General features: G+C 39.2%; 2 protein-coding genes across 7 annotated transcripts; both read left to right on the top strand.

Annotated features, from left to right (window-relative positions):
* Positions 1–136: 136 nt before the first annotated feature.
* On the top strand, positions 137–5,577 carry LOC122979363 (ladderlectin-like). Of its 4 annotated transcripts, XM_044346741.1 has the most exons (10): positions 142–501; positions 614–689; positions 916–960; positions 1,793–1,858; positions 1,961–2,005; positions 2,662–2,727; positions 3,559–3,650; positions 4,045–4,170; positions 4,307–4,406; positions 5,312–5,577. In XM_044346741.1, the coding sequence occupies exons 2-10, from the start codon at positions 641–643 to the stop codon at positions 5,380–5,382; spliced, it is 660 nt and encodes a 219-aa protein (XP_044202676.1). In that variant the 5' UTR covers positions 142–501; positions 614–640; the 3' UTR covers positions 5,383–5,577. The 4 variants fall into 4 exon arrangements, with proteins under 4 accessions (XP_044202680.1, XP_044202676.1, XP_044202678.1 ...); XM_044346745.1 differs by lacking the exons at positions 1,961–2,005; positions 2,662–2,727 and having other exon boundaries at positions 137–501; XM_044346743.1 differs by lacking the exons at positions 916–960; positions 1,793–1,858 and having other exon boundaries at positions 408–501.
* A 5,615-nt stretch (positions 5,578–11,192) lies between these two features.
* On the top strand, positions 11,193–16,678 carry LOC122979359 (gastrula zinc finger protein XlCGF7.1-like). 3 transcript variants are annotated; one of them, XM_044346737.1, is made up of 5 exons: positions 11,193–11,465; positions 11,930–11,983; positions 14,035–14,119; positions 14,998–15,948; positions 15,996–16,678. In XM_044346737.1, exons 3-4 carry the CDS (start codon positions 14,102–14,104, stop codon positions 15,877–15,879), a joined length of 900 nt encoding a protein of 299 aa, XP_044202672.1. In that variant the 5' UTR covers positions 11,193–11,465; positions 11,930–11,983; positions 14,035–14,101; the 3' UTR covers positions 15,880–15,948; positions 15,996–16,678. The 3 variants fall into 3 exon arrangements, with proteins under 3 accessions (XP_044202672.1, XP_044202670.1, XP_044202671.1); XM_044346735.1 differs by having other exon boundaries at positions 11,930–12,113; XM_044346736.1 differs by lacking the exon at positions 11,930–11,983.
* The last annotated feature ends 253 nt before the right edge of the window (positions 16,679–16,931 follow it).

Here is a 16,931-nt window from a genome sequence, read left to right as displayed (position 1 = left end):
GCAAAGTTTCGTTCGTTTACACCTTTAGCCCCTCAATAATGCAATTCATTGCGGATAAAAAGAAGAGGAAGAAGAAGAAGAAGAAGAAGAAGAAGAAGAAGAAGAAGAAGAAGAAGAATTCCTTCAGATACAATAGGGCCTAGGTGCTTGGGCCCTAATGAATTGATCCTATTAACAAGTATTGCCTGTGTGTCCTTGACACACACACATGCATAACCCAGTTTCAGTATTTTTTAATCATTAACCTAATCTGCATCCAGTCGCACAACAAGGAAGTGGTTTCTGAAAACAGATCAGTATTCAGGGTCAGATCTTCAAGTGCAATCCACAATCATCTTCCCACACACACAGTTAGTCATAAATAAACACCAGCACGTGCTGCCACACACACCCACACACACAAAAACGTGACTCACTGTGCTTCAGTATGTATATAAAGAGTGGAGCAGCCTTCTTTAATCACTGATAACTGAAGAACAACACCTGACATTTACCTGACAGGTAAGACACCTGCTGCATTGACATTTTCTGTCTATCCAAGCTTTTCACTCAGCGGAGCTTATGTTTCTGCTCTCTATCGGTATATTTATTGCCAGTTATTTTCTCCACACAGAACAATCTTTTGATCTCCATCATCACCATGAAGACTGTCCTGGTCATCTCCATTCTCCTCTGTGCTGCATTTGCAGGTCAGACACTTTAGACTTAACATACACCATCATCCATGTGGTCATGAGTCAGTCAGCAGTCCAATAACATTGTACTGTATGGTTACCCTGTGCACCCTGTATGTACATTTATGTAACATTATAGGCTCTTGGTTAGTATTGAAGGTTTGGGTTAATACACATAGAGATGGTCAGAATGTAAGATCTGCATATATCTGACATCAACATTAATATGATTCATCCACAGAAGCAGCAGTGGTGGCCCCGAAGGAAGAGATGGCTACTGCACCAGGTTCTCTTCAAATCTAATTCAACTTTTTTCTACAGAGTTTTCTATGTTTTTCTTATTTGTTATGTAACCAAATAAATGACCAAAATAGCTCAGTCAACTAGGATCCAAACCTAGAAAGAACCCAAATTTAACCGGTATTGCTGTCTTTCTGCTTGTTATCTAGGCGGGATGTCTGTTTGATATGACATTGAAAGAATCTGGAGAAAGTAAACAACAGAACAGAGCAACAGGTTTTTTTGACAGAAAAGTTAATTTAATTTACATTGTTTAGAGTTGTTTTGACTATTCAAGTTGTTCACTGATATATAATACTTAAAAACGAATTCTCCCAATGCAAGTTAGTCAGGGTTGTGTTAAGTTTGGACCCAGGGCCAAATGCTATGTGGGAAATCTGAAAGTGTAGATTTATCATCTTAGTTCAAATTCATGCAAGTTTTTAACCATGCTAGTGGGTTTGCTCTGGGGGGTTCTGTTGGTCCCTTTCTTTGGTTTATGACCAAATATTAGCAAAGCTACAAAACATTTCTATTAGCTTAAGCTGTACTTGATGTTTAGTGCTATTTAGCAAATGTTAGCATATTAACACGCATTACTAAAATGGTGAACCAGTAAACATTAGCTAACATCAGAATGTTAGAATGATAATGTTAGCATCTGGCTTACAGCACACTGTGCAAAAGTACACCCTCATAGCACTACTAGACTCTTATCTCGCTCTAACTTACTTTTTGTGTATGACTCAGACTCTGGTGGTAATGTAGGTATTGACTGTGTATTGACTGTGTTGATTTGTTTGTGATATGATGTTACCCGGACATCCTTGACTCAACAGAGATTGAGGAGAAGATGATGAAAGAAGAAGTTGTGGCAGAAGATTCTGTCCCTGCTCCCATTAACGGTAATCAGAATGGACATATAACTATATATTGTACAACACTGAAATTCATATTCATAAGATCTGCATATATCTGACATCAACATTAATATGATTCATCCACAGAAGCAGCAGTGGTGGCCCCAAAGGAAGAGATGGCTACTGCACCAGGTTCTCTTCAAATCTAATTCAACTTTTTTCTACATAGTTTTCTGTGTTTTTCTTATTTGTTATGTAACCAAATAAATGACCAAAATAGCTCAGTCAACTAGGATCCAAACCTAGAAAGAACCCAAATTTAACCGGTATTTTTTTTTTTTTTTTGTTATCTACGTGGGATGTCTGTTAGATATGACATTGAAAGAGTCTGGGGAAAGTAAACAACAGAACAGAGCAACAGGTTTTTTTGACAGAAAAGTTCATTTAATTGACAATGGAAGGTCAGTCAGTTCTCTTGTTTAGAGCTGGTTTGACTATTCAAGTTGTACACTGAAAGCCATGCTAGTGGACTAGCAAAGCTACAAAACATTTCTATTAGCTGAAGCTGTACTTGATGTTTAGTGCTATTTAGCAAATATTAGCATATTAACATGCATTACTAAAATGGTGAACCAGTAAACATTAGCTAACATCAGAATGTTAGCATGATGATGTTAGTACTTGGCTTACAGCACACTGTGCAAAAGTACACCCTCATAGCACTAGTAGATTCTTATCTCACTCTAACTCACTTTTTGTGTATGACTCAGACTCTGGTGGTAATGTAGGTATTGACTGTGTTGATTTGTTTGTAATATGATGTTACCTGGATATCCTTGACTCAACAGAGATGGAGGAGAAGATGATACAAGAAGATGTTGTGGCAGAAGATTCTGTCCCTGCTCCCATTAACGGTAATCAGAATGGACATATAATTATATATTGTACAACACTGAAATTCATATCTGAGTTATCAGTTCAACTTTGTCAAGTATAGACTTCCTAACTGTTCCGCATTTCATTGTGCTATAGACAAATTTTGATTAGGTTAAATATATTTTTATAGACAAATTTGCACATGATATACCACATATCAAAGAGAAAACACACAATTTAGAAGACTTATGTAACCAACACATACTGTCGTGCAATATAGGCCTATTATATATGGATAGTATCTTATAGTACATGTCAATTTTTATTGTTGTTTCTTCAAGAATGTAGAGTAGTTTTTACAAAAGTTTGATATATTTTACAGTAACTGCAAATATACACATATATACACAAATATAAATATCACTTTTCATTATATTGAGTGTGTCCCAAATCAACTAAAACTCTCTGTTTGTGCATTACATGTGTTTGAGGAGGGAGCAGCACCTGAATGTAATATTCACTTATTTGTGTGTGAGGCTGTCATGGCAACAACAATGACACCACTGAAAGAGAAATTAAGTCATACAGCTTTCTCCAAACATTACTAATGTCATATAATGCTAGGATGTATAAATGAGCATACCGGTAATATCTACATGTGTTAGGGGCATTAACTAAAACCCATCTAGTGTTTACATCACTGCTACTATTCTACAAGATATGCAATATACATTTCAACACTTTAGGAAGAACTTTTTTTGCGGTTGTGTTCAAAGATGCTGTAGAATCTGTGATTAGCAATGAGCTTTTATCAGAGTAGCTCAGTCTGTTGAAGTAAAGTTCATATTCTCTATCCTCTGTCCCTGTAGCTCGCTTTAGCTTCTGCCCAGACGGCTGGTTCAGCTATGGCTCTCGCTGCTTCAAATTGGTCAACACTCCCATGAACTGGTACAATGCTGAGGTACTGCAACTGTAATACATCTATATTATTATTGAGAAGTCACCCTCATTGAGCTTGTACACACTGTGAACTAGATGAATGGAATTATAGCTTTTCCTCTCATTTGATAGACTTATTCATTCAGTTTAGCTATTTCAGAGCTTACCATCGATGCCACTGATGAATGTAACATATTCTAAAACTCAGAAATGTCTACTCTGCGCTAGCCTACGGCTAAAGGATAGTCACGGTATTTGTCAGTTAATCAGTCAGTGTGTTATCATCAGTCCATGAAAAGCTGAGCTTTACGAGTAAATCTTCACATTGAAATTGAAGAAAAATCGATTTGGAGGAAGTAAATGACTACTGTGTTGTGTATCCACAAAGATCCTGGTCTTCTTCCTCTGTCCAACAGGAGCACTGCAATAACTTGGATGCCCAACTCGCCTCAGCCACCAACCCCAGAGAGTACAGATTCCTCCAGCAGATGACAAATACAGCTGGTCAGAGCATCGCATGGCTGGGAGGCTTCTACTTGCAGGTCTGAATTTATGAATAAATACCACCTTAGTCAGTCCAGATCTAGCCCAGGACCTGGTCCAAAGGGAATCTAGACTTCAGAGCAAATGAAGATAGTAAGATAATACTTATCCAAACTTGTGCTCTTTGTCTCTCAGGGCACGTGGTTGTGGATTGACGGTGAACGTTTGTATTACACTAACTGGTACTCCCAGGCTTCCCCCAGCAGCTACCCCTGCATGTACTTGAGCAGCACCAGTAAGTCCACCTGTTTGTTGCTGACTGGCTAAATGAGCTAAAGTTTTAGCGGTTTACTTTTACAACCCTGACTCAGCTGTTTTCTAATGTTTTCTCACAAGGAATATAACTTGTGGAAAAAACAGCTGTGTTTGGATTGGAGCAGGATTATAATCTTAGCTAATGTGTTGGTCAAGTTTAAATTTCTTATCAGTTTAAGTGCTGGCTGGTTGTTTTTCTCAGGAGGCCAACACCAAACATTACACAATTCTACAGTGATATTTGAATATAATATGAAATCTTCTGCACTATTAATCAATAGCAGCTGTCCACACTGTGCTGTGATGGATCCACTCACACATAATGGTGTAAAATTTATTAACTAAAAAAATGTAATTTTACAGTGTTCCTCAGCCTTGGCATTGATTTAACATGTCTCTGGAACCTAACGCGACAGTCCAAAATCTCCCATAGATGTTTAATTGAGTTTGTTTGTTGTTTGTTTGATTGTGAAGGCCATAGCATATGATTCACATCATTTTCATACCCATCAAACCATTCATTGACCCCTCGTGCCCTGTGAACTGGGGCATTGTCATCCTAGAAGAGACCACACCCATCAGGATAGAAATGTTTCATCATTGGAAAAAGGTGATCACTCAGAACAACATTGTATTAATTTGCTTTGACCCTTCCCTCTAAGGGGACAAGTGGACCCAAACCATGCCAGCAAAATGCCCCCCACAGCATAACAGAGCCACCAGATCCCCTCACTGTAGGGGTCAAGCATTCAGATCTGTACCGGTTTTTCCTTTAATTTGTCACTTGTCTGTATGTTTTTGGTTCCAGTGTTTCAGATGTGATGACATCATCTGTTGCATCAATTAAAAGTTTTTGTATTTTTCTCCTCTTTTATCAAATTTCAGATGGTTGGGGTAACAGCCGCTGTTCCTATTCTTATCGCTTCATTTGTTCCAAGAGCCCATTTGACTGTTGACACAACATCGTAAACATCTGGGGTCCTGTGCTGGACCAGCTGCCATTTTTTCTGTTTAAAGCCAAACCTTTAAGTTTGTTGTATGTGTCTTAATGAATTACCGTTTTCCATTGTCTATTCTTGAAGTAACTTTTGTGTAAAAGCATTTATGTTTGTGATGATAGGCTTTGTTTCTATAATAAAGTTGTAAAAGAATGAAACAATGTGTGATCTTTAAGAGCTTATTGAAAAGTGGCCATTCAAAATGCTAGCAGTCATTCAACTCAAACTTACAGAGGCAAGTAACCAAAAGTAAGTACATCTCAGAACAAGTACTTTCATCTGTGGTTTTGATGTTAAAAACTGTACAATAAATCACAGTAAATATAACTTTTCTTTAAGCAGCTACAGCCTGCTCAATAAAGATTGTACAAGGGGTAGGAGAGTATGACATTTTTCAACCTTCCCCAACAAGGTAAATAAGGCACAATTTTTTTGACATGGGTCATTTTTTTTCTCCTCTCAAAAATTGGAGTTACTTACTGGAGTTAGGGGGAATGCACAGGTCAGATGACCCATTGAGGGGTTGACCTCCCTTCTTTTTGTTAATTTTGGCTGGCCAGACATTATTTTATTTCACTTTTACTAAGTTAGTATTAAGTTGGGGTCACATTTATTCTTAAATTAAAGAAAAAAACTGCACGGTGCTGTTATTGGGTTACACACACAATCATGTTTGAAAAATCAGCCTGAAAAAACAAAGAAGAACTGGTTTTATTATTTTTAGCTCAGTCATTCAACAGATGAAGACAGTTAAATTGAAAGTATCTGGAACAATTATATATCGCTTCTTTTTACTTGTCAGTTTATTGTAATTCAGAGCTTTTGTCCATGTCGGGATCCTCTGTTCTCCTGATCTCTAACCTCTCGTCATTTCAGAACTGTTTTCCCCCCACTGCCCACCAAGTGCTACCACCTGATCATCTGCCAGCACATCTGTTTCTCATTCCCCTAATCAGTCTTCTAGTCTACATACACCTGCCCACTCCACCACAGTCCTCTGCCTCTCTTACCTTTGTGTCAAGCATTCCAGACAGTTTATCTACCTGCCTACTTTTCTAGTTTCTTGACCTCAGCCCATTTATATTTGCCTATTTTGTGCAGACCTTTAGAGGTCATTGTAGTGTGCAACTTGACTAAGTACAGGGTGCTTCCCTGGGTCAGTTGTCTAGAGGCTACTTTGTGGTCATGTCCTGAATGTGTCACATAAAACAATGTTTCCTGGGCTGCACAGATTTAGGTGTATTAGGCGGGTATACTGGTATTGTATTCCCTGAAATGAGAAATGCAGGAATTTCCTGTGTTTCGGTATGATGGAGACATGGAAATACGCATCGTTCAGGTTGATAGAGTGAATCAGTTGCCCTGGTGAACACATTCCAGCACCCTCTTGATCATTAGCATGTGAAAGGGTCTGTCCATTATTGATTTGTTGAACGGGGATAAATTAAGAATGGGTCTCATCCTCCATGTCTTTTCAGAACCAGGAAATAGCGGGATGCAATCTCTAGGGTTCCTCTGGGAACTGCAGTGTGTAGCCTCTGCTGATCAGCCTGGTCATCCAGTTGTCGATTGAACATACACTTCACTACTCTGAGCAATGCTCTGAGAGTGGGTGTACATGCATTTGTTGTGCTGTGGTTGTTGTGCTGTTTTATGAGTCAGAGGGCTCTCCGGTGCAACCCATGGGGGGCTTGTGTCAAAAGGGCTGAGTGGAAGCCCCTGGAGGTTGATAACATACAACCCCCCCAACCTGTCACAGTCTCCTGCTCTGCTTCCTTGAAGGCGGTGAATCCCTCCACCTTGGTGACGGGGACATAGGTGGAGACAGGTGCTTCCAGGCTTCTCAGCTCTGCCGCCACCCCCTCCTGTTATTTCCTGATGGCAGGAAAACAGGGCCACAACAAGGATCTTGTCTGGTTGTCTGGACCAGTGGAAAATCCCTGCTCATCTTGTCCAGGGAAGCAATTTCCTGCCCTGGTGGTACCGGGAGATCTCTGTAGGTGGCTGCCTTTTTGACGATCTCCAGGAGCTCCCGGAGGAGGCTACCTATCGCCGGCAGGGAGGTTGAAGCATGGAAAGGGACCCCAGGGTCCCCTAGGTGTGAGCTGCTGCCGAGTTCTGGCTCCTCCACTGGAAGGAGGGAGGCTAGGAGTGACCCGCATGATTTATGAATGGAGGGGGCGGAGTTGTCTGAGTCCGGCTTGTCCATCGCATCAAGGATTTCCAGAGCTACAATGACCAGTTACAAGTCCCATACCAGCCACACATTCTCTGCCTCAGCAGCAAAAGCGTCTGCTCTTAGCTGCTTCTTGGCTTTAGGGGGGAGAGCATAGTACAAACACAACAACTGTGGAGTGAGAGCTAGTGAGAGCGTGCTTTAGTCCCAAGCATGCTTCACAGCAGCCGGTGCAGGTTGAAGCTCATGATGTAACCAGCCTGGCAGACCAGACACTCTCAGATACCGCTCAGTTTTCTTCGAAGACATACTTCCTGCTCACTGAGGGAGCCTTAGAAATGGGACAGCCTTAGTCGTACCACTCTGATGCATTCGGGTTCAAATGCAGCCTTTGAAGGATGCGGCCCCTTAATTGATGCTACCTTCAAATGGAACTTGTGGTTGGGACATGGGAAGTCGTGTACACAATATGCTTGGCGTTCAAGTGGTTAAGTTGTGAGAACACCACTGCTAGGCAGCATGGACATCCATCTGTGCTCACTGAGAATCAGATTGTAAGGGGTGGGCTTTTGAGCATGATTTGTGACATCACAGCTAGTTTTGAGGCTAACTGTGGTCAGTATGCAATTTACATAAGTGCGATGTGGATTATTATTCCAAGCTGAGTATTCATTTTTTTAAATATCTTACAACATGTCTGGATGGGATCTTTAAGTCCTGTGTGCTCTATTCTGAGACGGGTAATGACAGTTTTTTCCCTTCAGTTCCTGCCGCTTCCTTCCAGTACAAAGACAAAGAACATATAACAAAGAAGGCTCTAAAAGTATATGATACCAAATTGATTGAGTGATTGATGTAGTTTATGGTAGTGGAGAAGCAAAATCTCTGATTAGAACAGCCATAATTAACGCCTGACAAGGCTTAAGTTGGCATCTGATTCACAGCTTCTGATTGGAATTTCCAAATCCACCTTAAAAGTGGCACCTGTAGATGATGTTGTTCATTTTCAAGCTAATTCATGAACTGAAAAACGCTACAAAAAGGGGGAAAATTAAATGAGAATGAATCGCAGACCACTATATTTCTGGACTAGATTAACACAGTTTCAGATTTGAGAAACCTTTTTTTGTATTTGTGAAAATGAAAAAAGGGTGATTTCACTGCTTTTTCCATCTAGACTACATTAGACCACGTTCAGATCAGAAACCACTATACAAAGACCATAATCAGGAGCAGTGAGTGTGAAAACCCATTCACGTCAGCCTCTGACAGTGGTGATAACTCCCACTTGGTGAAAAAGAATTACAGACATGTTAGCAGTCTTTTGGCTGCAAATGCACCTCCACTGGCAGTTACATCCAAATAAAACACTAATTCAATGGATTCACCTCATTTTGTAGCAGCTGTACACTGGTCTGATCTAGTTTCACTTGGTAACAAACGACAGCAAATATTTATCACAACAAAAGCAGCTATTTTAGGCTGTTAATCTGGTGTGACTACAAGGTTAGCATTAGGGCTAACATCCTTGGAATAATGCATGAACACTCCATAGTCGAAATAAGAAGTTTTTTTCTTGTTCTAGCCTATCCATTCTGCAGACATTGCCTGAATGCAGCATAAGTAACAGGACGTGAGATTGGCTGCAAGGTGCAAATGTGCAAAAGTTCAGTCACTAGGGTAAGGTGTGTGGGGTGGGCGTGGTGGGTGAGGTTGAGGTTGAGGTTGAGGTTGAGAGGTTAAGAGGTTGAGATGATGTTGATCCATACACCCCACATGATAGAATTCTATTTTCTTGCAAGGACAACAGAAATATAGATAGAGTATAGACAGACTTGGCTTATAGACATAGTTGATGGTGTCCATATGTATGAAGTGTTTTTTGTTCCTTATTAACTCCACCCCATTAAATATTGTCTACTTCATGGCAAATAATATAATTTACATTAAAAAAAATCTGCATGAACACATTAAGCCAGACTTTACAACATAATCTATAAACTATTGTGAAAATTACTCATCAAAATGTAAAATAATATGCAAATGTTCAATTTAATCCCATGTATTATGCAAGAAATGCAATATGGAGTTAGACGATAAAAGAAAAAAGTTTATTTTGAGAGGAAAGCCGCCAATTTGAAATTTGAAAAATTTGAAGTTTTCGATGGGCACCAATAGGTAGCCTAGGACGCTGAGGACCAGAACTTTGATCCAGCAGCTACTTTTTTTTTACGTAGTAGTCACAGTACTTGTCTGCACAGCTAGTCTGCAATCACTCAGTAAGTTTTAGACATAATTGGTTCGTGTAAGGTTTTTAAGTTTGATTGTCCATAAGAAATGAACACCAATTATAAATAAATAAATAATAATAATAAATGAACAACAATTTCTCTGTCCTTACACTGTGTAAATCAACAGGGTAACACTTTTATGATCATTCTTGCTGGAAAGAGGAAAAATCAAAGTAATCGCTTTTCAGTGCAAACAAAGTAAAATTTAAAAGGTTTGTAAAGAGGTCAAAATTTCTGCAATCTCACCGACATTGAACATAGTCGGGTCATTAGGAAACTATTTTTAATTTATGTATTTCCATTTCAGAATGAAATGTTGTAATCTGAAACCCATATTGTTTATGTGTAATCAAACAAGAATAGGTCAAAACCTAGTATATGGCTGGACTGTGTATGGTCAGTGTGTGAAATTGTGGCCAGTTTGTTACAGGGATAGTCAGTGGTAGTGTCTATAATGTGAATTCCTGAATATTAAATGTTCATCTGCAATTTTCTGTTGTGGACCCAGTAATATTTGCTGGTAAAGTGTACTGAAGTAGCATCAAGAGTAAAAAAAAGGTTATGAATGCAGTTGCAAGAACAATACTTTCCACTCATATCTTGGGATGTTTGATTTGAAAGAAAACTGATTTTACTTCTTATTCTAACTATTCTAATTATCTATCTGTCTTTTATCTTTTTCACCCAGCGTTTTTCACTATATTGATTGTTTTTTCAGTGATTGTTATTTGGGGTGTTTTAACTCCCTCATGCACCTTTTTTCTGCCTTTTTCTCAGATAAGGAGGCTGCGGTGGAAATTGTATAGTATAGTGGTTTTTGATTTTCCATTTTCACAAATACAATAAAGATTTCACAAGTCTGAAACTGTGTTTTAAAGAATCTTTAGCCTCTCTTAGATAATTAGTCCAGATTTGACAGGTCTAAGTATAGTTGATTTTGATCTGGACCTAGTCTGATGTGGTCTGGATGGAAAAAAGCAGTTAAATCACCCTTTTTTCTTTTTCACAAATAGAATAAACTTTTCACAAATCTGAAACTGTGTTTTATTGAGTCTCTGGAGTCTCTATGTTAATCCAGTCCATAAATGATGGGTCTAAGTATAGTGGTTTCTGATCTGGACCTGGTCTAATGTGATCTAGATGCGAAAAAAGGAGTGAGATCACACTTTTTTGCATTTTTACAAGTAGAATAGAGGTTTCAAGAGTCTGATTCTGTGTTTTAATCAATCTTTAGCCTCTCTTAAGGCTTTTGCCACTTTTAAGGTGGACCGGGAAATTCCAATCGGAGGCTGTGAATCGGATAACAACTTCAGCCTCGTTAAGGCTTGGCAGAAGAAATGGGATTCAGATATTAATACAAAAGTCGTTGTTTGCCAACCGCCATAAAACTCAAAAAGAAGAAGCAGAATACAGATGTCAGTGAATGGTTTCGTGTCATGACTCTACACACTCCGATACAGTAGGTGGCGGTATGCAAGTTGTACGTTGGTTCGCGATCCGGCAATAAATATAAAGAAGATGGTGGCGACAAGAGCAGCGGCACCAATAGATGAAGAGAGACTGTGGAGAAAATGGTAGCTTATTTGTTTTCTTGCTTTGTTTGTGTTTACTCTACTGTTTAGTGGAAGCACTTCGTATTTATCTGAAGTTGGAAGTAGTGTGTAAATGTAGCACTTTTCTTCCAGCTCCTGGCGGCTAACTTGTGTTAGCATGTTAGCTCGGATGTGTTTTGCTTGGGTGCTAAGTTCGCCCCGACAGTGCTATAGATATAAACACGTAGATGCAGCATCTTATATCAAGACAAATGTCAAACAATACACCAGAGGGGTATTCCATCAAGCTGGATAAAGGAAATGCCTGGCTTAACATTATTTCGATAAGCCGCGCTAATTTAAGTGAAAGTTTAATTCCATCACTGTGGCTTATATTATTCCCTGCTCGGTAACCAAGGCAATTTAGACCGCAGGAATTGTGTACATCTCAAGTCTCTTAATTGTATCCACGTTTCCCTTAATTGCTTCTTTTCCTTGTGTCTTAGTCCTTCCCACCAATGATACATGGAGAGACGCAAGGAAACCGTGCGAGGAGAGAGGCATGTTTGGAGAGAAATGAGACGTCCTTTTCTCTGAAGCGTCATGTGTTTCTGTTGACAGTGGCAGCTGATCACAGCTGGATCATCTATCAGTCGGCAGTGACTTCTGACGGAGTGGCACAGTGCGCATGTACGCACACTTCTGTCTGCGCACGCGCACTGTGCTGACACTAATAAAAGCTCACAGTTATCACTGCTAGCAGCTGTTTCCTCTCTGCAGACTGTTACCTGTTTAACAAACACCTAAATAATTACCTGCATTCTGTATTTATACTGCGTACTGTGTCCTGCTCAGACGCACATGAACCATTTCTACTGGCAGAATGCGTTTACATTACTTATTCATTATTTATTGATATCCTGATTGTGAATTCATTATTTCATAACCCAGATCATAGTCAAGTGTCTTTTGAACACTGGCAATTATCTATCGGGCTAAATGTTGCAGGGAAAATTGAAATTATGTAATTCATATCGAACCCCCCGCTCAGGAATTTTGAGCCTCACATGTGACTGAATGGAAATGATGACAAATTATGTAAAATATAAATGTCTTTAAACTGTGTTTCTTTCTGACAGACAGAATCTCCCTGACTTTAATTTTATCTATAATAACAGTTAATCAGTGAAATAACAGATCATGAGGAGAAAAATCTAGCCTGCTCTGTTGCAGACTAACTGTCAAGCTTAATTTAGCTGTGTGGAAATCAAAGATAATACATTTATCGTCAGAGGCAAACTCAGTCATATTTAAGGAGTTAAGCGGCATGTCTAGAGTCAAAACTAAATCAAGAGTGTGTCCATGATTATGAGTAGGTCCAGAGACGTGCTGCACAGGGTTAAAAGAATTGCAGATGCTTAAAAAGTCTAGGGCAAATGCTGTGTTTGCTGCGTTTAATATTTTGTCTGGCCAATTGTTGTTGAAAACTTTGAAAGATATCTACTTGATTTGACTCATTTGGATGCTGAAGCTTCATATTAGCTTCAGATAAACTTTTAAATACATTTTTGCACAGAAGGAGGACTGTGGATTTTATCCCCCATCCCTTATATTGTAAGTGCATTATGAAGGGATCTTCTAATGTTCAGTATGAACAGGAAGAATGATTACAGCAAGAAAAACATGTTTCAGTGTTCATTTGGGCTCCTGACTTTTTTAAGACAGACTTGAAAAATTGTGAACCCGTCCTTTAAGTGGGTATCTTTTCAATTTACATGCATTGACAGCTAACACAAGATGACTGACAGACTCATCACTCTGTTGATCATTTTGAACTCAAAAAACTCCCCCAGAAAACACAATTCTTAACCTGAGTCCCGGGCCGAACCTTTGCGGTCCTTCACAGTCCTGATGGCATCCTTCCCTGGCTGTTGCTGCTTGTGCTTGTTGTTGTTGTTGTTGTGATTTTTTTCTTCTGTCCCCCCTCCCCCTTTCCCTCTCTCTTTCTCTCTCTCAACCCAACCGGTCAAAGCAGATGGCCGCCCACCAAGAGCCGGGGTCTGCTTGAGGTTTCTACCCGTTAAAGGGGAGTTTTTCCTTACCGCTGTCACCAAGTGCTTGCTCATAGGGGAATTGTTGGGTCTCTGTATATTAAAGAGTACGGTCTTGACCTGCTCTATGTGAAAAGTGCCTTGAGATGACTTCTGTTGTGATATGGCGCTATATAAATAAAAATTGATTGATTGATTGATTGAATTCTCACTAATGTTTTAAAATTCGAAGTGGTACAAAGGTTTTCTCTCTCTAACAAATCATCTTGTGATGAAGTGTACAGACACTGATTTGTGATGCATGTTTACCGTGTGACAGCCTCACTCACAAAATAATATTGATAGTTAATAAAATCTAAGAAAGAGAAGCCCAGACTCTGAGTACAGTGGGTGCAGGGAGGTTCTTTTGACTGGATATTTTATGTTTTATGGTGGAGATTTTAGTGATGGCGCATTCTGGTTCAAACCCTGCCACAGTCACATGTAGCTGCTGTATTGTTGCTGTTCCAGTGTCGTGATGTTCCTGCTCTGACCAGTCTGTCTGTATTTGATCATTGCAGAGCTGCAGCCGGCTGACAGGAAGAAAAGCATTTGGAGGTTGTTAACTTTCACCAATAAGAAGGTGAAATGAGTTCTTCAGAAGAGGTGAGATCAAGAATCAATCAATCAAACTTTATTTGTAAGGCACCTTTCATACAGGTTATTGCAATTCAAAGTGCTTCACAGAAGACCTGACAAGCTGATAATAAGACAATTTGACACTAATGTACATGAGAAATAAAAGTAATATAATAAAAATCAAAATAGATTAAAGAAATAATAGACTAAAATAAAAACTAGATAAAATAGATATAAATAAAGAGGTAGCTTTAAGTTTTAAGTTCTAATTTAGCAAGCAAATGCCTAATATGGTGATCAATGTTAAATACAATGTTCTCAGTCATAACCCCTGACTTTTGGTGTATTTTTCCATACAAACAATTAATACGTGACCCACTAAGGGTGGGAGATCTTGTGCACAAGAGTATTAAAAAATAAATTGTTTATTATTACAGAGATTAATGTGACAGTTAATTGTCAAAGCACCAGTTTCATTCACTAATTATTTCAAATGACTTCTACTTTGCTGTTTTTTCAGTAATGTCAATGAAACTGAAAGCTTGATGTTTCATATTAAAAGCCTACCTGGAAAGAGAGGGGTTATATAATTAGGCAACTCAAAAGCCTTTAATTTGAGGCACTTGTACAGTAAATGTTTAGTTTCATTGACAGGAGCTTAACATTGACTGAAAAAAATTACAAAGTGGATAAATTGTGAATAAAATGACAGGGTAACAGGGTAAATTAGAAATAAACGCTTGTTTTTGAACGTCTGTCTAATGAATGTTCTCTGCTGTTGAGATTAATTTATTCAATAGGTGATGGTGCTACATGTGGGAGTACCATAGTATTGCTAGCTAATAGGTAGCAGCATTTTTATCAAGACCATTCTTTAATTTCTCTCTGTTTTTTTTTCTCCTCAGGTGAAACAGTCAGACACAGACAGGAGCAGACTTCATCAGTGTCAACAGTGTTGGAAATCTTTCAGTCGGATTTGTAGTCTAAGACGACATGAAATCACTCACACCGAAGAGAAATTGTACCACTGTGAACAATGTGACATCAGCTTCAGCCAATTACATGAATACAAGCTACACCTGCATACCCACACTGAAGAAATACCATACTGCTGCGACCAATGTGGGTCGCATTTCAGCAACAAGACTTCATACAGAAAACACCTGTTTAAACATAATGGAACATACCAGTGTGACCAATGTGAAAAGAGTTTCAGTCAGTGGGGTAATTTCACAGTACACTTACGTGTCCACAGCGGAGAGAAACCACACTACTGTGACCAATGTGGAAAAAGTTTCCGTTGTTTAAGTACTTACAAGAATCATGTGCGTACCCACACTGGAGAGAAACCATACTGTTGTGACTACTGTGGGAAGAGATTCACTCAGTTTAGCACTTACGATCAACACTTGCGTATCCACACCGGAGAAAAACCATACCAGTGTGAACTGTGTGGGAAGAGTTTCAGTCGATCAAGCAATTACAACCAACACCAGCGTGTCCACACTGGAGAGAGATCAAACAGGTGTGATCAATGTGGGAAAAGTTTCAATAGGTTAGGGACTTACATTCGTCATCTTCGTGTTCACACTGGAGAAAAACCATACTGGTGTGACCAATGTGGTAAAAGTTTCAGTCAGTCTGGAAGTTACAACCAACACTTGCATATCCACACTGGAGAGAAACCATACTGGTGTCCAAAGTGTAAGAAATTCTTTGCTTGGTCTTTGTCCTTGAAGAAACACAGATGTGTAGAGACAGACGAAGAGAGCTCAGAATGTGTGTAGTAGGATGGAAAAAGTTCTTTTTGCCATCTCAGAGTGAGATTTTAAGTTTATAGACAGTACCAGTCAAAAGTTTGGACACACTTTCCCATTCACTTGAATGAGAAAGTGTGTCCAAACTTTTAACTGCTGCTGTACATTAGGGCTGCAACAAACAATTATTTGAATTATTGATGAATGTGTCAGTTATTTTCTCGATTAATTAGTTGTTTTACCTATTGTGTCATAAAATGGTGAAAAATGTCGAGATGACATCTTTAAAGGTCTTCTTTTGTCCCGACCAACAGTCCACAACCCAAAGCAGGCATGGATTAAGAATGAAGAGGCCCCTAGACACACATGCGCAATCCAACTTTTCAATTTTAGGTTTTCAGTGTAGGCTGCTATTTGTTGGAAAAAGCTGTAGCTTATACAGGATTTAAACTGACAGGTTACAGCCTATGGTCACAACCTGAAGAACAATCAACACCTGTAGAGATCTTCTGTCATACAGGATTTACACCACATGATTGCTACAATATTTTCCTGGGCTAGCAGCAACAATATCAACACATTAGCCTACAGTGTGTAGCACATACTGCCCCACTTCCACCAATACAGTTCTATGATTCAGAACACAAGCCATGCAGAGCAACAGGAAACAGCAAAGTACAATAATACAGCAACAACAAACACCATTTCGACACATAGCCATGCAAGCAACAAAACACAGCCAGCCATTGATCTTGATAAAATGTTAAAAGATGCAGTTATGGGTTAGTAAAGTGGTAAACACTTAACACTCAACCCATGAGTTTAAGGACATAACTACAGAAAAACCTACCAAGTTGTTAATAAAAATACTTTGCCATAAAATAGTCTACCTATGTCTATGGATTTACTCAGCTTTTAAGGCTTAAACAGGATATAAACAGACAGGCAGACGTTATTATGTAAGTAGTCTGATTAATAAATGTATCCTTTGATTTTGAAACAGAAGCCTTAGGGATGAACGCTGGGTGCTGGGATAAACTTGAAGCACTTCATCCTGGCCCTGCCATCGCTTTTCTGCCTGA

The sequence above is a fragment of the Thunnus albacares genome, chromosome 3, assembly GCF_914725855.1.
Source record: "Thunnus albacares chromosome 3, fThuAlb1.1, whole genome shotgun sequence".
NCBI classification, from domain to species: Eukaryota; Metazoa; Chordata; class Actinopteri; order Scombriformes; family Scombridae; genus Thunnus; species Thunnus albacares.
This window is presented reverse-complemented; position numbering and strand designations above follow the sequence as displayed.